At 36.3% G+C, this 27,013-nt stretch overlaps 1 protein-coding gene and 1 pseudogene across 1 annotated transcript in view; one reads left to right on the forward strand and one right to left on the reverse strand.

The window, feature by feature from the left end:
• The window catches only part of SEC63 (SEC63 homolog, protein translocation regulator), a 64,873-nt gene that overhangs the window by 26,283 nt on the left and 11,577 nt on the right, over positions 1-27,013 (reverse strand). The window contains exons 2-10 of the mRNA XM_059083930.2: positions 16,366-16,465; positions 11,683-11,797; positions 10,200-10,312; positions 6,253-6,314; positions 5,394-5,452; positions 3,899-3,949; positions 2,777-2,885; positions 603-697; positions 371-503 (exon numbers count right to left, since the gene is read on the reverse strand). Of these exons, the coding sequence (XP_058939913.1) occupies positions 371-503; positions 603-697; positions 2,777-2,885; positions 3,899-3,949; positions 5,394-5,452; positions 6,253-6,314; positions 10,200-10,312; positions 11,683-11,797; positions 16,366-16,465 (837 nt within the window). The remainder of the gene's footprint in view (positions 1-370; positions 504-602; positions 698-2,776; positions 2,886-3,898; positions 3,950-5,393; positions 5,453-6,252; positions 6,315-10,199; positions 10,313-11,682; positions 11,798-16,365; positions 16,466-27,013) is intronic.
• On the forward strand, positions 16,839-17,596 carry LOC131768204 (large ribosomal subunit protein uL23 pseudogene; annotated as a pseudogene).

Below are 27,013 nucleotides of genomic sequence, written 5' to 3' on the forward strand. Positions count from 1 at the left end.
AGTGACTGAGACATCTGTTGTGAAAATCCATGTTTTTCTTGCCCCAAAAGGCTTACAAAATCCTTTTTCAAAAGTCATCAGGAACTATTGTATAATCTGCAACTGACTTAACATTTTTCATAGAGAGTATTCTCTCACCTTGAAACACAACATTTTAACATTTGCCAAAACATCTGACTTACTAATACCTTCAAAGAATTTGTGAAGTAACTATGTACGTAGCATACAGATTTGTTTTCAAAAGGTCCTTGAGTAATTATCTGATTGAGCAAAAAAAGAACAGTGACAAAAAAACACTGCACCATAAGGTCTAATTAAATCCACCTCTTCTGTACCACTAAAACCCTACAGATATTAGAATCACAAATACCTTCTTCAAGGGTCTCAGGAATTTTCATTCTAGCAAGATGAGACAGTAAAAGAACTCTGGCCTTCAGGCTATATGGGCAGGTAAGTGGCGGCTCATTCTTCTTTAAATTAATGCTGCCAATTTCTCTGATTAGCTAGAGTAAATAAAATAATTATTTTAAAATGTATACTTAAAAAAGCATTAATTTTATATACTTAAATGTTTATCAAGGAATTTGGGAGACAGGCCTAACCTGAGGTATTAGAATATTATCTGTTGGTCTGCTTGTGGCATCCTTGTTATACTGAGGATCAAATTCAGAGGCTCCAGCCAAGACCATGATAAGACCTAAGAAAACAAAAGAAATCTGAAGAAAAATAAATTTGCTCACCCATTAATCCGCCTCCCATGATACTTGATTAATCCTAGAGTGAGGCAGTTTTCCAATCACACACAATGCTAAAATCATCTGAACTCCACTATCAATAAGCATTTTAATTTCTCTCCTAACAAAAGAAATGTCTCACTTTTTAAAATGTGTGCAATATTACCTATCACAAGTAAATAGAAATACACATAAAATTAAGGGCCCAGAAGCAACTAGATGGATTAAAATCACTACAAATAGCATCTGTTTCTAGACCTAAGCATGTTTCTAGACCTAAGCATTTCCACAGAAATTTATAGCAGGAAGTATTCTATGTGATGTTGCTGCTTTGTAAAAAAAAAAAATGGGGGGGGGACTCCATGGCTAAATAAAGCTGAGAAATAAGAGTTAAAAAGAGTTTCAGGTTTCTTCACTTCATGACTCCTCAGAGCCTTGAGTAAACTAAAATACACTGTAATTTGCAGAAATTTTAATTATGGAACCCTGGAGGGTTTTGTAGGAATAGTGTTCCTTGAAATACACATGATGTGAGGTCACATATCTTAGCGTTACTCTCGTTGGCCTATACAAGTTCTTTAATGACTGGCACTATAGACATCAATCTTACCTTACAGCAGAAAATACATACAACATCCTCACAAAAAGCAGGACAGTACAGAGGTTAAGTGCGGAGCTGAATGACCTAGAACAATATTCTTCACCTCTCTGTGGGCCTCAGTTTCTTCATATGTGCCTGACACACAGTCAGCATAGTAACGTGTGTGAGCTATTACTATTACTACCCTCAAATGTTTGAATGAAAACAACTAAGACAGCTATATAAATGGTGCCAATGCTAAAACCAAGGATATATAACCAAACCCACCAGCCAAACAAAGCTTTTCTGATAGAATTAATTGTGTAAGGCCAAGTACCATCCTCAGAAATGAAATAGAAATCAAGATCACTGATCCAAAAAACACATTAAAACAGGTTACAAACATGAAACAGTTTCATAAGGAAGAATGTTTATATATTAATATTTCGATCCAGCATAAGGAAGAGTCATACATGTACATAAGGAAAGATAACATTCACTCATTCCTCAGAAATAAAAGATCTGCTCATTCTTCAGAAATGTAAGATCAGTTCATTCTTCAGAAATACAAGATCAGCTCACACAGTCATATGATCCTGAGGAATCTCTTTCTCACTACCAAGAAAGTTGGTAAAATTGGCAAATATGAAATACAAAAAAGTCCACTCAGGTTTTGGAACAAAAATGCATCCTCCAGTGAGGCACAATTTAAAACTTACTTTTTTTTTTTTTTTTTAAGGAAGGGAAGGGAAATGTGTATGATTTCCACAGAGCAGTGACTCTGAAAGGTAACACTATATATTCCAGGGATAAAATTTATAATGTTAGCTTTATGGGATTCAAAGAAAGTTATTTAGGATGGTACTTATTTTTTCATAATAAATTTTGAAATAAGACTCTGGGAATGAAATATTCTGGCAGTTTTCTTTTAACACACCCAAGACTTCTACATACTTTACACGATTAACACAGTATAATGTACTGATTTAGGGCTTGGGAACCACATTACCTGAGTTCCATCCTAGCTCTGTCACTTACTGTGTATTCTTGGGCTCAGTTTCAACTAGAAAATGTGCTTAAAAACAGCACTTATTTATGGGGGCATACAAAGATTAAATGAGTTAATACATGCATAGTGGCTAGCAATGCCTGGCAATGATAAATACTCAAGAAATGTTAGCTGGTATCATTACAAAATTAGCCCACAAGAAGTTTTACCATAAAATTTCTTGAGGGAAAAAAATATGTATTGATATATACATATAGCTGAGTAAAACGGGAATAACAGAACTATAGATTAAGACATATGATAAAGGGTGTTAGCATTTTCCTCCAGCTTTAGCTATAATGAACTGAATATCCCTAAAACTATTAAATGGAATTTCTCCAGTTGAATATATATCAACTCTACATAAATGACTCAAAAAATAATCTAATATCACAGTTACTTAAATTTACTTACGTTTCATATCCATATTTCGGGTTTTATAAACAAAGTATGTATAAATTTGTGTTGTGCGTATTAGAATCTGGTCTCCACTATAGCGTATTGAGCGATACCACCAAGAGCCCTAAAGCACAAAATTAAACCAGAAATAAAGCATAAAAACCACGATAAATGTTAACTTTGATACAGAATGGTCAAATTTTCTAAATGTTCATAAACCAATAAAAAGACCTGCTCTTTAGAACAAATGCCTTTGTTACATATTTCAAATGATTTATTTGGTAAATATTTACGCTGTCTGAGGCCTAAACACCAACCTACCTCGTTACATATATATGATTAAAACATTTAAGTTTCAGCTAGAAATTGTTTAAAGGCAAAATAGGAATGAAACAACCCACTGCTATAAGCAACAAGCTGGTTCCTCACACACAGCATGTCTTCAATAAATATTTGACAAATAAGCATAGGAGCAACTTTATAGTTGATATACTACTTTCATTCACATTATTGTACACAAGTGGATTCTCACACAACAATCCTATGAAGAAGGCAAGACAGGTTAATTGTTAGCCTCACTATGGGACCCATAGGAACCGTAAGATCAGTAAGAACACCACCAGTCATGAGAGTAATAAACAATAAAATCATAAACTTTATGGTACCTCCATATTGAGGTACTGTGCAACTGTTTTTAAAAATGAGGTTGTTCTACATGTTGTACCCCTATATGAAGCAAAAAAAGTCACAGTACAATACATATAGTAAGATCACATTTTTTTTAAAAATGTGCACATGTATATATACATAATGCACAGAAAAATATATGAAAAGGAAGCAAACTTAGCAGTGATTATCTCTGACAGAGAAATGGAGTTGGGGGAGGTGGTAATATTCTAAATACATCTGTACTATCTCATTTGTGTGTAATTTTTGGATCAGGAGGAGATTCATTTTAACATACTAAAGAGATGTCACCTTTAGAAGACCTTTAAAGTATAATCGAATATAAGATTCTTAAAATTCAAGGATTAATGGATTATATTCTAATACAAATTACAATCTTATAAGAAGACTCCAAAGCATGCACCAATTCCCTTCCCTAAAAAAATGTTAATAAAAAGAGCTGGAACTTACCACAACAACTGGAAGGATAACCATGAATGCCAATCCATATACAAGTAAAACCTTGAATTGAAAAGGAAAGAAAAAATGATGGCCTTCATCCGGTAAATTATGACAACATCCATGAACACTTCTTTTGAGGCTTACATGGGGGAGGTACTATTAAAAGCACTCCTCTTGCAGTACTTCATTTAATCCTTATTTTCAAACTCTAAGAGGAAGGTACCATTATTATTTTCCTTTTGTAGATAGGGAACCTGCAGCATATATAGTCATCCCTCGGTATCCATGGGGAACTGGTTTTAAGGCCCCCAAGGATACCAAAATTCAGGGATGCTCAAGTCCTTTATATAAAATGGTGATAAAATAGGGCCTCTTCATCCATGGAAGCAAAACATGCCGAAAGGGAGGGCCAACTTCAGCTGACCCTTGAACAATGTGGGGCTTGGCTCCCCGACCTCCTTGCAGTGGAAAATCCACCTCTAACTTCAGAGTTTGCCCCCCATTACCTGTGGTTCTGCATCCTCAGATTCAACCAACCATGGATTGCGCAGTACTGTAGTCCGTATTTATCAAAAAAATCCACATATTAAGTGAACCCACACAGTTCAAGCCCCTGTTGTCCAAGGGTCAACTGTATTATATATCCACACCTTGGCAAGTAGTTAGTGCCTTGGAAATAAATGGTAGAAGCTGGTTTCTTTGCCTAAATATCAAACAGAACACATAATGTTCTGTTTGCAAGTAATTTCTATCTCTTGGTCTTAGATTTCTGTCCTACCGCTTGATCCTAAATCTGGTAGCTAACTATCTTTTCTCTTCTCTAGTATTCCCTGAATAACCCTAAGCATAATAAACATGCTTATATACAGCAACTATATACCCTGGAAAATTACATGTAAATAAATAGCCATAAAATAATACTAAATAGCCATTTTCAAAACAAAACATGGATTTTTTTATTGCTTCAAAGATAGCTCCTAGATAATTATTTTCAAGAAAGGAGTAGGGAATTCCTGAACAATACGTTAGGATAATTCCTGATGTTTTAAGAGTTGCCGCCTCTATTATGGACTGAAGCCTGATATCCTACTGTCTCCTGAAGTACCATATATAATATATATCATTATGTTAGCACACATTAAAATTAATTTAGCCTGGGTAAATGTGGAATAAAAGATAACTTAAATTTTGAGCGCTACTTAAGATAAATGTAGATACCATAAAAAAACAGTGGTTCCCTAAACCAAGGGTAGGACCCAATCTGAAACCACCTCCACAAGAAATCACCACAACTGTAAGGAATTCCTTAAACAGTGCGGTGGGGGGAACCCTACACTAGAACACACTGCCCCAAACCAACAACCTAATAATAGGAACCGAATCTCTTCTCCATTATGCAAAAACAGTTTTCACAATACACAGTTAAATTGAAAACAGCATATCAGTATTTTCTTTGTAAAGCTCTCTTTATACACATTATAGTGTCTTATTTAAATGTACTCACCAAAATTGAATTTTTCTGGTCAACTATCCAAGCTGGCAGGGCAATTCCAAAGCTCGTGGCTAAAATAGAAAGAATATTTTTGAAGAGTCTCCATTTCCAGTTTTATTTCTTTATATCCCCAAATTCTATCTCCCCCATCCCCTCCAAAAAAGCTTTAAGATTATCTTATTATGTGTTTCCATTACACAAAAGTTGATGGACATGGTTTATACTTGACATTTAAAATTTTTTTCCAGAAGTAAAAAAATTCTAAGTATGTGAATTCCTTCTTCCCAGAACACTTAAATTCTTTTATATGTCCTGAGTTTATGTAAACACTATGAATATATGAGAATGTTTAGTCAATAAAGAAAAACAGATTTTTTTCATCCAATTTTTATCAACTACTAACTGGAAATGAAGAATAATGACAGTGACTACTTTCCTCATCAAATCAATCAAAGTTCTGTCTTTCAAACCAATCTCTAGAAAGAAGAATAAAGTAAAAATTAATTAAAGGGAACTCAATTTACATATTTGTTTAATTCCTTGTGGTTGTAATTTTCCCATTCACAAACTAAGAAAATCAAAACATTCTTTTCAATCTAGTTAACATTTTTATAATATACACATATCATAACCCCAGTATTTATTTTTATTTTTATTTTTTTTGCATTACGTGGGCCTCTCACTGTTGTGGCCTCTCCCGTTGTGGAGCACAGGCTCAGCGGCCATGGCTCAGGGGCCCAGCCACTCCGCGGCATGTGGGATCTTCCCAGACCGGGGCACGAACCCGTGTCCCCTGCATCGGCAGGCGGACTCTCAACCACTGTGCCACCAGGGAAGCCCCCAAGTATTTTTTAATCATCATTTACCACACCTTGAGGCCCATCTGGATTTCCAAACTCTTCCCAGTTTTTCCGGGACTCTTCATCAGTTAAACTAGCATAAAAGGAACAAAGGTGCAAAATTAGAAAGCCACATCTGAAAAATAATTACTCATATACACAAACTCCATTAACTAACCAACTCACTTCTTAAAGATAATTTCAGAGAATCAAGAAAAGAACTCTCTGAAATCAGAAAAAAGGGGGAGAGGAAAATAAGAAATTCAGCATTAACAGAAAATGCTAACTATTGAGCCCAGATACAAATTCCTAGTTGGCCCATGGGTTCTCAGGTTTAGCCAGTTCAAGCCAGAAGATGCAACTTTAAAGGTTACTACATTTTCTAAGGAGGCAGGGAGGATTATAGGTTACTTTTAAAAATCTTATACACTCAGTTATTTCCCAAAATTTCTTCAATGGGCATGTTTTTACTTTAATAATGATATATATCTACTTTTTAAATATAAACTTAATACATGATTAATAATAATCCCTCCAAAACTGGCACCACATTCTCAAAGAAAAAAATAATTAATAACACCTATAAAATTCCACTGCTTTGGAAAAGGTCATTTGCATTGTGCTAAGATCACAATTTTCTCCAAAGCCAACTTCCAGCAAGACCAGGAAAATATCTGCTAAAGCAACAGCTTCTTAACCCAAACAATATGAAACTGAGAGTGATTTTTTAAATACCTAAACATAAATATAACCCCTGACCTGGGCAATGGCTCAAGGCACAGGGTGAGAGTAGTTTTATTCCAGGTCCCAGTATAGATGTTAAAAAAAAAAAGAAAAGAAAAGAAAAGAAAATTTCAATTCCTTCAAAAACTTTACAATGCTGTTAAGGAGACAAGGCAGACACATACACACAAAATGACCAATAACATAATAAGGAAGGCATTCTTGCAGACCAATTGGCAAAAGATTATGCTTATGTCCAAATCTAATTTTAGCCATATTTCTATTTCCCAGAACATATGCACTTAAGATACAATGAATTTTCTATTCAACAAAGCTCCAATTGAGAGAGAGAATGCAGAAGTACCTTAATAAAATTGCAAAATTTTTCAATGATTTGAAAATATTTTTAAACTTATCAATTTGGTCATATATGAAAACAAGAACCTTGATGTATTCAGTCCTTATTCAACTATAACTCCACTTACAATGTTTGACCTAAGGCTGCAGTAAAATACAGGAGCCAATGAAAGGCATTATTAGAGAGACTGCAAGTTAATAAGGAGTGGTGCTAAGATTCCTTTCTGCTAAGGGAGGGATGTTTTTCAAAAACTTTTGCCTTTGTTTCCCTGTACAATTTTCCACCCCACCCAGAGCTTTAGCTATTGTTTCTTTCAATTTTCTGTCTCCTAATCAGAGTCTTTTCCCCAAAATAATTATCTCTGTCCCCTCTTGACTTTCTAATGATGGCAGCACCATAAACTGTTCTCTTCTCTATACAATGCCCTTAGGTTTTGCAAAATAAAGCACAGCTCTCATCAGAGAAGCACTTGATTTTTCAACCTGCATACACACCTGATTAAAATTCCATTAACTCATTCATTAAACCATTTGTACAACTGCTGTGTAACCATCCTGTATACTCAAAGGAATTATCCATTTTTTAAAAAGTCAGTGTAAGAAACCAACTGATTTTTGGCTACTTATTAGTGCTTCAGTATCCATTCCTAAGACTTAAGGTACTTAAAAGCTATGTGATTTCAGTATAATTTATATATAACAAGCTTAAACAACACCAATGGTGCTAACATAATTTTTTTTTAATTCAATGAGTATAAAGTTTCCTAAACATGATTATACCCCTTGACTTTGGGGGTGGGAGGTTATATCATAGATCCTATTAGGAATCTAATGAAACCTATGCCCCTCCTGCCCTGGAAAAAAAGGTGCGCTGCACATTTACAAACACACATAAATTCTGTATACAGTTTCAGGGACCTCAGTTTATAAATCCTAACCCAGAGAATGCTTTCACTAAATTATATGTGAGGGGCCTGAGTTGGCTACGTAGAGCTAAGTTACATATTCATATGTAAGAACACATGAAAACATACTTTTTAAAAATCAAAATATCTTTAAGGATGTAAATCATGCTGCCCACTTGTTATAAAGTAGTTTAAACATAGATTTTACACCCAAAAGCAAAATCCCAACTATATCCAGAAGAATGAATCAGATATCAATAGTTGGTGTAACTCCTCAAAAATAACCATACCCCCTTTCCTTTAAGTTACAATCTGGTCTGAAGAAACAGGAATGACCCAGCTTGGTTATTATAATGAGTGCAATAAGGGAAGAGAAACTAGCCTGAATAACCAAGGCAAATTCTGAAAAACTTTGTAGATCATGCAGTTTTTTATAACTACATTCTACAAGTTGCTTGAATTACATAACTTAGGCTGGTAGAGTTATACACAAGATAGCAGCTTCAACCACTCAGAATCTATATTCAGTAAAATGTACCCTTTTAACTAATCTAGTTATACTTGTACAAGTTACAATAACTCAAAGTTCTGGGTCCCATAATCATTTTACTTCTTATTTGTCTGATAGACCATCAACTATTTAAGACATTTTACATACAAAACATTCTACATCTTGAACATGTAACTGAGTTAAAACCAAAGGCCATATATTATTCTTCTGTATTTCTTAGAATAGTGACCATACATCATAGAGTCAGATTTCCAGTAACCTGAGAACAAAATCATGAACTTGAAAGTGTTACAATACCTGAAAACTCAGGGGGGAAAAAAATAACTGTACCAAAAGCACTAAAATTAAAACTACTAATTATTTTGGGGAAAAGAATCCGATTAGAAGACAGAAAGTTGAAAGAAACGATAGCTAAAGCTCTGGGTGGGGTGGACAATTGTACAGGGAAACCAAGGCTATCTGACTTCCTGTGGAAATCTTCAGTTCTTCTTAAATTACCTGAAGACACCAACTAAGGCACTGCAATACTTGTGCAACAAGGGTAAATGCTTAAAGGAGACATACTGAAAAAAGGGGAAAAGGAGACATCAACTGAAAGACAGCAATCTGGAGGACGTCTGCTGTGTAGAAAAGAAAATGTAATGTATACTTCAGAAGCTCCTGAAAGTATTGCTTTATTACAGAATCATATTCACATAGATAACAAGCAATCCACAAAGGGTGGGGGGGCGGGCTAGGCAGAGAGGAGACATGGTCAATATACTTTCATTAAGCACAAAAATGCGTAAGATGATATTTCCCAAACATTTGTCATTCACATTCCACTTTCACAGCCTGCTATTATATCTGCATATCCTATTATTTATTTATATTTTTTAAGTTAGCTTACAAAATTATATACATTACCGAGTCCTCAAAAAATGGATAACATCTTGTCTGTATTTTACTCTTTAATTCAACATAAGAGCTGTGTGGGATATATCTATGATTCCTGAAGAGTCCAGCTAACTTTTTAACTCTTGTAATATTAATACTCAAGGAATTACTTCAAATTTTATATACCCTATCCTGTTTCCCCAAAATTAAACTCATCTTTAGTTTATAGTTTAAATGAGACTACAAGCCAAATGAGCTACAAGCCAAAATAAAAGAAATAGATCTAGCCTAACAAAAAGCCTAGAAATGAAAACAAGGTGCAATTATATCTCTTCTAATCAGGATGCTTTGAAAATAGCTCAATTAACACATCACTTATTACTTAATTTAACCAACTTACATGGCAAAAGCACTACTGTTAAGTTACTTAAAATTAAGGGTTGGCTAAATTAACACTTCAGGGTTGCCAGGTAGTTCCATAGATGATAGACTCAACATATGAGGCGCTTAATAAAAGTGTATGACAACTATTTTATTACTACTTTATTCAAATAGAAAACTATCTTTACCACTCTTAAAAATGTGTAACGGGTCCTATAATACTTACGCTGCATAAGCTTTTGCTATCCTCATGAACATAACTTCATCACCTCCTTTGTCTGGATGATACTTAAGTGACAGCAAACGATACTGTTTCTTAATTTCTGCTACTGTTGCCCCCTGAAAGAAAAGGCTTTGTTTTAGTAAAAATAAGCACAATGCTGTAAAAACATAATCCATCCCACTCTGAACTTAAAATATTGAACTACGCAATATTTTCAGAAACAGAAAATGAAGTTTTCATCCTATATATACCTTGTCCTATAAATTTCACCCACATATTTTTTAAATAAAAATATTCATTTTGTCCAATATATTTTATTTCATTGAGCACCTAGTATGTGCCACACAGTTCCCCAGGCACCGACGATTTGAGACTGATACTATATAATGCCATTTAAATAAAATAAAATGATAGTGACATTTAAATATCAAAGAATGATCACAGTAAATTAAGTCTGGCTGAAAAAAACTCAAATAAAAGGTTAACTTCTTTTCTAAGAAAAAAATCTGAAGAATTTCTGGTTTTACCTGCTTGTCAATATTTTAATATTAAGTAAATACTTAGTAAGTTTACCTTAGTTGTTTCCTAATTAGATTCAATTTCTATGAATAAATTTTTCACATTGATTTTTTTATGGCATTAAATTGCCCCCAAACATTTTAATCTTAAAAAATCTCTCTTAAAAAAAAAAAAAAAAAAAAAAAAATCTCTCTTGATGACCATGATCATCACAATAAGAAAACTCAGATGATATGCAAACTTTTCTTCTACAAAGCAGAGAACTGGAAGATAAACACACTCCTTACTGTGTATCATATGAATCTCTGGATCAAGCCATCTACTGAGGAGAGACTAGAGGTGAAAAAAAAAAAAAAGTAGTATGGGGGAAAAAATGGAAAGGGCACTAGATTCACCTTGGTTACTAAGAAGTTATGGGACCCCAGACAAAACAAAAATTTTCCAGGCCTCATTTTCTCCATGACAAAAAAAGGCTAAATGATCTCTAGCATTCATTTCAGTTCTAACTTTCCACTGATTAACTTAAAAGACCAATTTTCTACTGGGACCCATCACTTAAGTACAATCAAGAAAGTCAGCTAACAGGTACACTCAAGATTAACCTGAATTTCTGTGGCAAAGACACCAACACACTGCCTTAGTGTCAACTAACACAGGGTCCCATCCAACTAACATAAATAAACCCCTTGCTTCTAACTTTGCATTAAACCAACCTTAGAAATGTCTTTTAAAAATATACTAACTTCTCATCTCATCTTCAGATATTTTTACATTTTAGCAATTACAAACCCACCTTAATAGGATGGCAGTCAACATCCGTGGCTTAAAAAACATACATGCATTAGAATAATAATGGATTAGGTATCTTTTTTAACTGACCAGAGTCTGATTTCTTTAGGCACAGCTCAATTTCTTTTAGGCTGTAGGCCCAGAGTATTTTCAAGGGACTATATAAAATACTACTTACAGGATCCAAATTTAATACTTCATAAGGATTGTATTCTTGATATTCTCGGTCTGTTTTGGAAACTTTGTATGTAAGGAATAATAACAATGCCCATCCTGCAAGCAGAACTATTTTCCTGTTTAGAAAAAAGATAAGTGAAGTAGAAATAAATAAAACTATATGGTTTTCCTTTAAGATTCTAAAGACACTATGGCAAGGCACAAAACAATCTTAAGTAGTCTCATGTCACTGTGCTATTGACTCAAATTCTATAACCACTGGGTTGTAAGACACAATAAGGACAGCATCTTTTTTCACCTTTGAATTCTCTACAATCTAGCAGTGCCTGGCATATAATATTCTCTCAGTTACTATTTGCAGAATTTTAAGTAAGAAGTTAATGTACTCATTAACTTATTGGACCCATTCCATTAGATCAAAATATATTAATACTTGGTATTCAGTTAAACATTTAATGTAAAAAAGAATTGCTCTTGACCTTGTAATTACAGTTTTAGTAAGATAAACTATGAAAAATAATGGGTCAATTGTGCAAAGATGAATAAGTAGCCTTGTTTATAACAGTAAAAATTTGGAAACAACCTTAATGTCCATTTATAAGGAACTAATTAAATAAACCAAGATATAGCCGCACAATAGAACATTTTTAGCTAACAGATATAGAAAGACGTGCATAACAAGTTAAAAAAAGATACAAAAGAACATACAGTTTGAAAAAAACTAATTTCTTTTCTCTTTAATATGTTCTATTTAGTAAAAATATTTAAAAGATTGATATTACCAGTGTTGGAGAGGCTAAGGTAAAAAGGAGCTCTCATACATTCTACACTCTGAAGGAATATCTGGCAATAAGGTTATCAAAAGCCCTAAAGAAGTATATACCTTTTTAAATATCATCTATTCCACTTCAAGAAATTTAGAAGGAAATAAACTAAAATTAAGTTTATAATGTATAAAAGGGTGGTTACAGGTATAATAGCTGAAAACACACACACATAAATGTCCATCAATAGAATACTGAACAGATAAATAACAGTACATCCATAGAGAGATACTATCTAGACACTAAAAATATTTGCTGTGGAAGATTATCTACCTTGTAATGTTAAATTAGAAAAACAGCTTTCAAAGCTGTATGTATAATATAATCCTATTCTTTGTAAATAAAAGTTTATTATAAGTAAAAATATAGAAGGTAAATCATCTTAATGGTGGTTATCTTTAATGATGAAACTGAATAATTTTTTTACACCTTTTATATCACAATTTGCTACATTAGGTAGGAACTGTTTAACAAAGACATAAATGAATCACAGGAGACCTAGTCAAACAAAACTGAAGTGACCTATTTTCAAAATACAGAAAGAAAACATTCTGTGTGTTTAAGCTCTCTTGATAAAAACCTAGCTTAAACGTGTTTATTTGGAGTTTCCAGGATCCAGTTCCAACCTACCTCCTTACTTTTATCACCCTAGTATTTCAAACAAAATAAATCCCCATATCCTACAGTTCCCTAAGCTTTTCCCACCATTATGCTTTTGCTCTCTTGGGTCTTTCAACCTAGAATTCCCATTCCCCATTGCTTCATATCCAAACTATATTCACCCTTCAAGACTCAACTCAAATTATCTATCCTCCAAGAAGCAATCCTTAAGCCTTGTTAAGATGATCAATGGGGAGACCATGGTTACAGTCACAAAGAAGCACAAACCATGACCTTCCTCCTCTGGCTCGTTGCAAACTCCTTGAGCACGTGGACAGGATCTTATTCAGTTCTGACTAACCTCAGAGTAATAGAGATGGCACTCAGATGCAAATTTCTTTCTATCTAGCCAAATTAATGCTCTAAACCTTATTAAGGGCATAATACTGCAAGCTGCTTTCCATACTATCTGTATGCCCACACACGAAGAGGGAGGCCTACCTGGAATACTCCCACTTTTACCTGGCTATCTAGGGAGAGGTAGTTAAGAACATAGGCTCTGGAGCAAAAACTACCTGAAGTCAAATCCCAACTTTACCACATTAACTGAGAGATCTTGGCAAGCTGCTTAGGCTTTTACAATTCAATTTCCAACTTTTAGTGTGGGTTTGAGAATTAAATAAGATTAGGTATGTAAAAAGCCCCTAAAAGGTGCCTCACAGATAGTAAACAACCAATTCATGGCAGCTATTTGCTGTTATTAGTAACTCTTACCCAAGTCTCAGCCTTCAACTAGGACCTCACTTACTCAAGGAAATCGTCTCTATCTCATGCCAGTTAAGAGCACTCCCTCTGTTCTTTCATGACACACCCTCCCCGCTCCTTACAACCCTTACTAAACTCTATTATCATCACTTGTTTACTTGTTAGTATTTGTTACTCACGGTATATCAGCACCTAGTATAATACCTGACACATACATAGCACACAATAACTACTTATTTTATGAATAATGAAAATAATTTAAAACAGTAACTTTTGACTCAGACCCAAAGTTTGCTAATACCCTCAATATGTTAAAGAACACTTGAAAATATATTTTATTTCCACACAAAATTAGTAACTCCACATTTTGTTTTGTGAACTTCCCCAAAAGGCTACAAAGCTCAAAAAACAAAGATAAAAGTAAAATTAAAAACCACTAAAGTAAAATTTTAAAGCAAACAAGGGTAGAAGAGAAAGGGAACAAAACACCTAAAACACACTACACCCTGTTTTAGATGCTCTTCATGTAGCATCTAGCTCTCTGAGCCAAAGAATAAAGGGAGGAGAGAAGAGGTTCATGACAGAATCCCCAGGCTGATGAAAACTACCACAACTAATAAAACCACGCTCTAATTTCCTGAGAGCCAAACCAAAGGTAGAAACATAACAGATTATATCATGCTCTGTGCCCAATTTTTTAAAAACATGTTTGGTTTCTCTGAAAAGACAAACATTTTCCCTACATACAGCTTCAGTAATTAAGTTGAGGTCCTGTGTTTTTTCTTTTAAGCAACTTCCAGAAATTAGAGTATTACACAATGACTACTTAATTTTGAAAGAACGCTTCAAGGTTAAGTAGCAAAAAGGTTTTGGTGGTTCCTGACCTTATCTGAAATTTTACCAGTATTATTTAATTCTGCCTTATTTAAACATCCATTAATTTGTACTTCTATTTAAGTAAATCTCTTTACTAATTATTGAAGAGAACATCACAAAGTTGGGTTTTTTTTCTTGAAAACTGAGGTTCAGATATCCACAATGTGTTGACCAAAGCCCAAAACAGAAGAGACTGGAAAGCCAAAAACATCTGCCTTGCTGCCTCATAAAAGTTTAATTTAAAACGAGAAGCGAGGACTTCCCTGGTGGCGTAGTGGTTAAGAATCCACCTGCCAAAGCACAGGACATGGGTTCGAGCCCTGGTCTGGGAAGATCCACATGCCGCAGAGCAACTAAGCCCATGCGCCACAACCACTGAGCTGGCACTCTAGAGCCCACGAGCCACAACTACTGTGCCGCGTGCCACAACTACTAAAGCCTGCGTGCCTAGAGACCATGCTCCGCAACAAGAGAAGCCACTGAATGAGAAGCCCGCGCACCGCAACGAAGAGTAGCCCCTGCTTGCCACAACTAGAGAAAAGGCCGTGCGAGCAATGAAGACCCAACACAGCCCCCCAAAAAAAATAAATTAAATAAATAAATTTAAGAAACAAAACAAAAAATGAGAAGCAATAGCAAGGAATACATAGTGAACATGAAACTACTCTTATAAACACTAATTCTGCCTTTTAGTTTCATACCATTGAAGAACTCTTAACACCAAAGCTAAGATTTCCCTCCCTCTACAAAGGAACTAAACCAGGCACATATGTTGAAAACTATCATCATCATTTAAACCAATTTTTAAAAATAACTGGATCCACTTTTACTAATTTCCTCTGCTACGCCTTGCCCTCCTATCTACTGGATAGATATATGTAGGTAATTCACAGGATACAGTCCTCCAATAATGGCAGCTCTTTCACTTCCCCTTAGTTTCATCTGTTACCTGTAAATTGATGACTTAGGGTGAAGGTCCAAAGCCCAGGCTAACCAGCATAACCCACAGCCTCAAAAAATCAAAGACACCTACTTTAAACATGCTAACGGCCTGTTTAAGCAGATGGCCCTGCAAAAATAAAGGGTAACTAGGTCCCTACTCCACCACTTCTTGCTGCAGGAACTTGGTCGAGTTACCTCATCTTCTTAGTCTCAGTTTCCTCATCTGAGGAAAAGCAAAAATATCTACCGAAGTTAACATAAAACTAATGAGATAACGTATAAAATCCTAGCACAGCACCTGGCACACAGTATGTGCTCAAAAACTTCAATCACCATGAAATGCAAACTTGAGCCTGTCACCTCCGTGCTTTCGATAACCTTTTAAAGATTCCTCCATAGTCTTTAAGACAAAATTCAAATCCTGACACAAGACCTTCCTTCAAGATTTGACTTCTCTTTCTCCCCTCCTCCCCCAAGTCAGAAGTACATTCTCTCTCTTTTGAACTTCTAAACCACTCTGTTCAGACTGTTCTCAAATTTACTAATCACATCTTACCCCTACTAAGGTTACAATTTCTTTACAAACACATGTTTTTATTCATCATTATACCCCTATTTTATGATATCTAGCAAAGGGTAAGCACTAAGTATGTTTTTTATTGAAATCAATTACTTACTTTACTGTAGGAATAATATTTGGCTGAGGTTTTAATAACCGTAAACGATACCACATACATCTTCCATATACTTTTCTGATATTCTTTAATCGATTTTGCTCTGTCAATAAAAAGAAAAATAAGGTGATAAGTTCAACGATTTCCACAGTGAAGACAAAACCAGAGTTAAAACCATACTAACCTTCATTATCATGCTAATATTATATTGGAACATCAAAGTACTCTCTACTTAAACTTTTAAAAAAAATTCACAAGATAGGCTAAATTTTGTACCACTTAGAACAAATGATCTATCTGGAAAATTTTATTCAACTACCAGGCAATCATTTTTCATGTGAGACTTAACTTCTAACTGAAAAAATTAAAAACTGACTTGAACCCAAAATATTTAGTTATATAATCAGTAATTTCTGAGAAATTCTCTCCTCCTTTCCCTTCTGCTATAAAAGTAACAAGTGCAAAATAGTTGGAACATGCACTTTATTAAGGAAGCCAAGCAGAAATGATAGTCTTCAAATATGAAAATAATTATGTTAAATAAGAAAAGTCACCCAAACCCATAAGAAGTTAAAATAGGTTTATATAAGAGTTATAACAAAAGGTATTATTTTAGTCCCCAGGAAAAATCTGCAATTCAATTAAAAAGGAATTAAACCAAAGCCAACATATCATATACTGTTTTACTAAGCTCACCACAATCACCTGGTTTGAATAACTCTCCCAAGTTTAAAAAAAATTTAGGTAAGTTTTAAAATAAAAATCTACATTTTCATGAAGATGGCATATAGAAAGCAAAGAAAGAAGTCCATGCCACTCCAAAGCCAAAGCCAAAACAAAAGCTTGGAAGGCCAAGAAGGCAGTGCTAAAAAGCATCCACATCCACAAAAAAGAAAAGATTGCATGTTACCCACTTTCTGGGTGGCCCAAGACACCCCGAAGGCAGCCCATTTATCCTTGGAAGAGCGACAAGCTTAACCACTATGTCATCATCAAGTTCCCCTTGAGCAGGGAGTTGGTCATGAAGAAGACAGAAGACAGCAATACACTTGGGTTCATTATGAATGTCAAAGTCAACAAGCACCATATCAAACGGTCTGTGAAGAAGCTCTACAACATTGACATGGCCAAGGTCAACACCCTCATCAGGGCTGACGGAGGGAAGAAGGTATATGTTCGACTGGCTACTGACTATGATGCTTTGGATGTTGCCAACAAAACTGAGATCATCTAAACTGAGTCCAGCTGCTTAATACTAAATAAAAATTTTTTCACAATATTAAAAACTACGAAACCAGAGTCCTTAAATGAGACCTCAGCTAAGTAAAAGAACTTTGCATATAACAGAATGTTCCAAAGCTGCCATATAAGAAGTCCACCAACCCTGTTATCACCATGCTTCCAGGAAAGAATCCACATGAGAGAACAATGTGGCAGGAGGTATCAGAAACAGGTGTGGTGAAGAGGGATCCATGTAGGGGGAGGGGTGGTGGCAGAAAAGGAGACTGGTAATATGCAGGGAGAATTATCAAGTAAGTTAATATATTAAGGATAACTGCAGTCAGTTTTTCACTGTCAGAGAAGGGAGTTACATATGTGAAAAATTAGAAAACATGAATCAACTCTGTGGTATTAGAGTGGAACTGAAGATATGAGTAAGAACTAATTAATATCTTTTAATATAGAAATATAGATGTAGATCTATACACATACATACACATTCCCTAACTCTATTAAGTGAGCCTAGGAACAATGACATCTCAATAGCAGTGAGCACACCTAGCACCCAGATCTTGATTTCTAAATAGCATTCTCCGTGAACGGGAACAAGAGATCCAAGTATCTTCCCACAAAATATTACAAAAGGGAAAGAATGATTTTACAGTGGGGAAGTGTGATAGGCTGAATAACTGCCCCCTGTCAAGATGTCCACCACATCCTAAAACCCAGAACCCGTGAATATATTATCTTACACAGCAAAAGGGACTTCACAGATGTGACCAAATTAAAGATTTGAGATGGTAAGATTATCCTATATTATCTGGGTGGTCCCAATATAATCACAGGGCTCCTTATAAGGAAGCAGGAGGGTCAAAGAAAAGATGATGTAACAATGCAAGCAGGGGTTGGGGTGTTGTTCTTTGAAGATGGAAGGAGAGGCCACAAACCAAAGAATACAGGCTGTCTCCAGAAGCTGGAAAAGGCAAGGATTCTATTCTAAACCCTGCAGAAAGAACCTGCCCTGCGAACACAATCACTAGCCCAGTAAAACCTCCCTTGGAAGTCTGGCCTCCAAAACTATAAATTTGTGTAATATTAAGCCACTAAGGTCGTGGTTTGTTACAGCAATGATAGGGAACTAATACAAAAAATCTGGTGGACACCATCTTATCAGGTGATCAGTGAACATCACCATCAATGAGACAAAATGCAATCATATACCATCTAACAGAATGCAATGAGAAGAACACAGAATCAGTTTTGTGAAATTCTTCTCTAAGATACATAACCTGAATCTAATAATGAGAAAATACCAGACAACCAAAATTCAGGTCCATTCTACAAAATAATTGGCCTATGACTTTCTTTAAAGTCAAGGAAAAACTAAAGAACTGTTCCAGACTGAAGGAAACTAAAGAAACATGTCAATAAATGTGATGTGTGATTCTGAAATGGATCATTTGCTATAAAGGACATCATTGAGACAAGTGACAAAACTTGAATATGTCTGAAAATGAAATGGTAGTAATGTTAATTTTCTGATTTTCACAGTTAAATTATGGACACTTTTGAAAATACCACTGGTGATTTTTTAATCTGGATTTCATTAAATTAAGCCTCCACAGTCTCCCATTTTAAGTATGAAACCAAGGAAACATGTTATAAGAACATGCTGAAGTCTCTTTATTAATCAGATGGCTTGACCTATTCAGAGGATTAATATTCTCCCTATGTTTCTGTCCAAGAGAAAGTACACATGGTTTTCAGCCCCCAAAGTCTTGCACAATGTGTACATGCACCTTGTATGCCTCACTCTTCCAATCCAAAATTTATATCTTAACCTTTTAGTAGAATATTTAAATAATCAGTAAGTACTACAGGGTATAGTTTACACAGTAACACAGTGATATCCAGCACCACTCAATATTCATAGTACACATTCCAAAATTCTATACAAATGACCTCAAGTCAAAGTAACTATCAAAAGTAAAGTCCTTCCACAAGGAGGGATGGATTGGGAGTTTGGGAATAGCAGATACAAACTATTATATATAGAATAAACAACAAGGTTCTATTGTGTAGCACAGGGCACTATATTTAATATCCTGTAATAAACCATAATGGAAAAGAAAAAAAAAGTAAAGTACTTTGAGAGTTTTTTGAAGACACTTAGAATAAAAAGGAATTCATTTATCAACTTCTAGTTTATAGAATTACTAGTTTCATGGCCAGCAAAAATTACCTAAGTAATATCATTAACATAGTTTTTAAAGAAATTATTGACATTTATAGAAAAGGGAAATTACAAGGTCATAAAGCAATTCTGTGATTAAAAAAAAAAAAAGCAACATATGATTGCTCTCAGCAATCATGAAGTTTGTATGTCCACGGGAGTAGTCCAGGCTTGGGGGCAGGTTATTATGGTTGTGCTTCATAAGCTATACAGTGCCTTTGCTAAAACAGTAATATCCACCTGTCATGCAGAATGATCTGTCAGTCTGTGGTATAAATGAGTGAACCCTTAGCACCATATTCCTAGAACCTGAAGAGCTGAAAGAATGTTAGCCAGATCCGGTCTTCAAACCTGTGTGCCTGCTTACCACAAAAGAATTTTTAAAAATCATGTACCCTCTTGTAGAGTTCTAATTTGGCATCTAAAATTTTCATCGGAAGTTTGAAGGTTGCAAAAGATGTTGTTTCTGACATAAGTTGATATTTTAAAATAAAATAGTTTCATTGCTTTTAAATGTACCAATGAAATCTAAAAATCATAATAGCAATTTCATATCCACCATCATCCATTTACAGAAATTTACGAACAAGCTCTTCATTCTACTTCCCCCACATAATTTTATCCTAATGTAATATATTTTTACCCTGGTAAGTCATTTCTTATAATACTGACACATACTTCTTCAAACTAATTTGTTTTATTCCCTGTGACTATTTTTCCCAAATTTTTATATTGAAAATTTTCAAGCCTTCAGAAAAGTTGAAAGAATATTACAATGAACAATACCCTTCACCTAAATCCACCAACTATTAACATTCTGCAACTCTTGGCTTTATCTCTAGTTCCTTCTTTCCCTCCCTCTCCCCTTTTTTTAGAGTAAGTTGCAGACATCAAGACACTTCACCTCCAAATGCTTTGGCACGCATGACCAAAGAACATCAGTAATTTTACCACAGTGAAGTTTAACACATCCATAAGGTTTTTTATGTGTTAAAATTTCTGCTGCTACTTTTATCCGTATGTGTGTGTGTGTGTGTGCGTGTGTGTGTGTTAATGAGGCAACATAAATATTACAAATTGATAAATTACTAAGAGTAAAATACCTGTTACACTTTCACTTATAAGCAACTTGTAAATATCCCATATGTTCAGAGTTGAAACTATAAACACTGAAACTTAGTTTTAAAAATAAAAAGTACACTGTTGTCAATATGGCACAATGTTAGGTAAAATAGCTTTATCTTTTACTTTAAGTATATTTTTTCAAAACTTAGAAGTTGCAGATTATCTTCAGTTATTCAATTTATAGAAAAAACATGCTCCATAACCTAACTGACAAAGGCAGTCCTCACTGTTAAACCAATTAGGCAAATCAAGCTTGGTCCAAAAAAAGTCTGACTTCATTTTTCAGTTCAAATAAATATATCAGTATATATTTTGAGGATTATAAAAATTACTGAGAAATAAATTTTAGAATATACCTTGCAATATAGATTACTAAAATTAATGAAGCTAAATGATATAGAGATAACATAATTTACTTAAAAGAAAAAAATGTACCACACTTCTTTCCAAAATTCAGTGACTCCTAAAAAATATTCCTAAATCCCTAAGGGGTCCAAGAAAATAGTACCAAGAAATTCCAAAAAGTCTAGAAGACATTATATATCAGTTTTCTTTTTTTTTTTTGGTACACGGGCCTCTCACTGTTGGGGCCTCTCCAGCTGTGGAGCACAGGCTCCGGACGCGCAGGCTCGGCGGCCATGGCTCACGGGCCCAGCCACTCCGCTGCATGTGGGATCTTCCCGGACCGGGGCACGAACCCGTGTCCCCTACATCAGCAGGCGGACTCTCAACCACTGCACCACCAGGGAAGCCCCTATATATCAGTTTTCTAGCTACCCAAAGCCTCTCTGCAGCTAGTTGAGAATATATTACCTCAATGTGATGACAATAGCTCACTCGTTGTTGGGACAATTTTGTTCTTTTATTTAAAAAAACAGGTAAACACGTTTCACTGTAATAGTGCAGTTTGGTTCCCAGAATACTTCAAAATAGAAAAGGCATGAAAATGATAATTTGGAAATGAAAAACTGGGAATTCAGTGCTCCAGACCACCAAAACTATCACTTATCTAGTCACCCTAATCTCAAAACAGACTAAGAGAAACTAAAGCTTCTGTTATGCTCTTAACCTGAATCTGAATAGTTAGCCATAGTGTGTCATTCTCAAGGCCAGGTCAGAACTGTTTGGATTTGGGATAGATAAGACATTTGACTAAACACTACTCACCATCACTACCACCCAGTGCACACAATCAGAAGTTACCTAAATTGGAAGGATTTCAGAAACTTGGGTTCAGTTGCCACCTACCCCCTATGCATACCCTGGCAACAGAGAAGGAAACCCAGAAAGCAGCTGAAAATGTTTGGATCAGAGTAGAACCACCCCACCAGAACCAAAGTTCATAATCCTCAGGAATGCCCAAGGATTATGTAAGTGCAACGAAAGTGCAAACCAATACAACCCAAGTGGTTCAAATAGATTCAGCTGGTGCTTGACTGGACAGCAGCATACAACTATACCATATGCTTACCCACCTCAATTTTATCTTCCCTTTAGAGTACTGAAACGAGTACTATAGAGCAGTTTTTCAGCCTCAGCACAATGGACATTTTGGACTAGGTAACAGTTGTGGGGAGCTGCCCTGTGTATTAGAGTATGTTTGGCAGCATTATGGTTTCTACCCACTAGATGCCAAGAGCACCTCCCCACTGGAGACAATATTAAACACACACACACACCAAAACACATGGCTACAGAGGGGTCATGGAAAGCAGCTGAATGATATGGTCTGAAGATCAGGGACACAGGGAGAAGAAAGGAAAGGTTGGGAGAATAAACAGAGGTGATAAGGCAACAATTCTCTTTTTCCATTCCCCTACAAGTATCCTTCAGGCAAAGAGAATCACTATATATTTGAGTACTTATGAACACCTTGAGGGAGGGGGAGGTTGGGGAGCTTGATTTTAAAAGAGGAAAAAAGCCAGACAACAAAAAAAAGCTGGAAGAAGAAAGCCCACAACAATCTCAATTAATAGTAGTTTAGCACACTTAGAGGTCATCTGAAGGCAAAAATATTCAGATATTCCATAATTATCTCTGGGGGTATATCTCACAATTACAAGTGTTAAGCTGTCATTGTAAGCAACCTTTGTAAAGACCACTTGAAAAATTTACCAAGTGGCTACATTATAGAGATTAAAAATATATACTTACAGGATGATCAAACACCTAATGTTATATAATGCTGCTCTTGTGGCTTGGAATAAAATTTGCAGTGATGGTATCACATTCAGAGCCCAAAAGTGCTATATCACAAATGCAGATGAAACATATACATTCTGAAAAACTGTTCGATGACTCATAAAATAGCTCTGGTGATCACAAAGACACTGAGGTTGAATACATGAGGAGTTTGAAAATAATTGTTTCCTGAAATGTAAGGAGATAAAACTGTATTTTTAAGTACTATATTTTATAGTATATGGGTTTTTTTGTTTTTTGTGTGTGTGCTAGGCGGGCCTCTCACTGTTGTGGCCTCTCCCGCTGAGGAGCACAGGCTCCAGACGCGCAGGCTCAGCGGCCATGGCTCATGGGCCCAGCCACTCCGCGGCATGTGGGATCCTCCCGGACCGGGGCACGAACCCGCGTCCCCTGCATCGGCAGGCGGACTCTCAACCACTGCGCCACCAGGGAAGCCCCTATAGTATATGACTTTTTAATATTTTAAGTAGATACGACTTCATCCTTTAAAGGATATATATCCAAGCTGGCCAAAAAACATTTTTCACCTCATTAAGAAATAGGAGACCTTGTCAACGTCTCTGCTTAGAAACTTTCAATAGCTTCCAACTGCACCTAAAATAAAATCCAAGCTTTGTACCAGGCTTACAGACATTATCAGCACCACAGCTCCCTCTCTGACTTTATCGTGGATTCTTCTTCTCACCTGCCACACTCTTGCCACTTTGGTCTTCTTCTCTGTTCCTGGAATATGTCCAACTCTTTCTTCCCTTGAAGACTTTGTACACTGTTTCCCCAGCCTGAAACAGGCTTTTCCACTCAATTCAGATTTTTGAATGGCTGGCTCCCTTTTGTCTCTCAGCTTGAAGAAACTTTCTCAGGAAGATTTTCTCTGAATATTCTACTTCTCTACACAGTATTTATCACTATCTGATTTTGTTTGTTTGTTTAGATGTCAATCATCTGCCCCACACTAAGATGTAAGCTTCAAGAGAGAAGGGATCCTGTCTATATTGTTCACTCCCATATTCCATTGCCTAACATAATGCCTGGCAAATAGTAGGTGCTTAATAAATATTTGTTGAATGTTTTAATTACCTCATTTAGACCTCCCAATCACCCTGGGGGTACATATGTATGGATGGATGATTATACTTCAAAACAAAACAAAAAAACCTGAGGCTCAGTGAGGTTAAGTAACTTGCCCAAAGTTACAGATGGTACCAAAGGAATTGCAAATAACCACTAAAGAATACAGATGAGACTTGTGCCCAGGTTTAAATTCATAGGCCTGTGCACATAATCACTTTAACTGTCTTTCCTAAACAAAGAATAGTTAGATTGCCTTGACAATTCTCAAAAGCAGCTAAAATATATTAGGTCCCTATTCTCATTAACTTAACCAGACCAGACTATATCTCCGAAGCAGAAAATGTAATATGAAGAAATTCAAGTCAAAATATTTAAGAACAAGAAGTAGCTAAAAACAACTGATTAGGTGACACCTCTAAACTTCTGAAACAGAAGTTTACGGACCAGGGATTCCCTGGCGGTCCAGCGGTTAGGACTCGGCGCTTTCACTGCTGTGACCCAGGTTCAATCCCTGGTGGAGGAACTAAGATCCCGCAAGCCGTGCAGCGTGGTCCAAAACAAACAAACAAAAAAACAATAAAAATTTATTTTTAAAAAAGTACTACAAATAAAACCACCACAAGGACTTCAGTATTAAAGAGTGTGGGACAAGGCAATGTGACATAAATTTGAGGGGGAGAGGATGGCAAACCAGTTCTTTTTTGTTTGTTTTAGCTCAATTTGCTATAGAAGTGTCAAGATCCAAAAGAAAAACAAACCATCCTTCATATCTGTAGGACACAGGGGTTTTTGTGAGCCATTTGTCTCTTAAGCCAGAAGATAATACTAAGGAAAGAAGGGGAGTCTCAACTGCAGCAACGATTCATTTCAAGCTACATTTCTTTTTTTTTTTTAACAGATTTTATTATTTATTTATTTATTTATTTATTTATTTTGACTGCATCGGGTCTTAGTTGCAGCATGCAGGATCTTCATTGCAGCATGCAGGATCTTTTGCTTCAGCACATGGGCTTCTCTCTAGTTGTGCCGTGCAGGTTTTCTCTTCTCTAGTTGTGGCGCGGGCTCCACAGCTCGTGGGCTATATAGTTTGCGGCACACAGGCTCTCTAGTTGAGGTACACGGGCTCAGTAGTTGTGGCGCGTAGGCTTAGTTGCCCCGCAGCATGTGGGATCTTAGCTCCCCGACCAGGGATCGCAAACCCACGTCCCCTGCATTGCAGGGGAGATTCTTTACCACTGGACCACCAAGGAAGTCCCTCAAGTTACATTTCTTAAACTGAACTAGAGGTAGAAGATAGTGGAGAATTCTTAAGGAATTATAGTGTGCTGCAAGTGGGTCTCTGAGAAAGATGCTATGTCTCCTTAGTATACTCTCAAACATGACCCAAGATGCTACTAAAGGGTCCTCTCTACCCTGCCATCTCATCAGCCGACAACACAGCTACTCTGTTAGCTACCTTACCATCCAATCCTCTACCATTACCACTCTATTTTTCTTTTCACCTCTATCCCAAGTGATAATCCATAGCCCAAGTCAAAGGTTAATTATTTCTAAGACAAAACAAGAGAAAAAGAAATAGAGAAACTCAAATACTGTTACAGTAAAGAAATACTAGCTTTAAAAAAAAATGGGGCTTCTCTGGTGGCACAGTGTTTTAAAGTCTGCCTGCCGATGCAGGGGACACGGGTTCGTGCCCCAGTCTGGGAAGATCCCACATGCCACGGAGCAGCTGGGCCCGTGAGCCATGGCCGCTGAGCCTGCACGTCCGGAGCCTGTGCTCCACAGCTGGAGAGGCCACAACTGTGAGAGGCTCACATACCACAATGAATGAATGAATGAATGAATGAATGAATGAATAAATAAATAAATAAAATAAGAAAAAAAAATGGCAATTTAAAACACAAGGATGGGGGCTTCCCTGGTGGCGCAGTGGTTGAGAATCCGCCTGCCGATGCAGGGGACATGGATTTGTGCCCCGGTCCAGGAAGAACCCACATGCCGCGGAGCGGCTGGGTCCATGAGCCATGGCCGCTGAGCCTGTGCTTCCGGAGCCTGTGCTCCGCAACGGGAGAGGCCACAGCAGTGAGAGGCCTGCGTACCGCAAAAAAAAAAAACAAAAAAAAAAAACAGGGAAAACACAAGGATGGGGCTTCCCTGGTGGGGCAGTGGTTAAGAATCCACCTGCCAATGCAGGGGACACGGGTTCGAGCCCTGGTCCGAGAAGATCCCACATGCCGCGGAGCAACTAAGCTCGTGCACCACAACTACTGAAGCCTGTGCACCTAGAGCCTGTGCTCTGCAACAAGAGAAGCCACTGCAATGAGAAGCCCGCACACTGCAATGAAGAGTGGCCCCGCTCACCACAGCTAGAGAAAGCCCGCTCGCAGCAACGAAGACCCAACACAGCCAAAGATAAAAAATAAAATAAATAAATAAATTTTTTTAAAAAACACACAAGGATGTATGTCCCACTGGGACCTTAAACACTACATACCCCAAAGTAAAAACAATTCACTGAGCTGAAAGGGCCTGCAGACATAAGAGGTACAGAGAATGTCTTCCTCCTTCTATGGCTATGATTGGCTCATTCCATCATAGCCAATCTAGCCAGAGATTCTTTGAATAAGCTTTTAGACATTAATACAAATTCATACAGTAAACTCAGCATATACATAAGAGCAGAAGGAGGAAAATATTCACCATTCTGACACCCAGATAATAATCAATAATAATTTTAATGTGTTTCCTTTGTAGTCCTCTTTCGGAGAACATCTGGGAAGGTGGAAGGAACAAAGGAAA

The sequence above is a fragment of the Kogia breviceps genome, chromosome 13, assembly GCF_026419965.1.
Source record: "Kogia breviceps isolate mKogBre1 chromosome 13, mKogBre1 haplotype 1, whole genome shotgun sequence".
In the NCBI taxonomy this organism is placed as follows: domain Eukaryota; kingdom Metazoa; phylum Chordata; class Mammalia; order Artiodactyla; family Physeteridae; genus Kogia; species Kogia breviceps.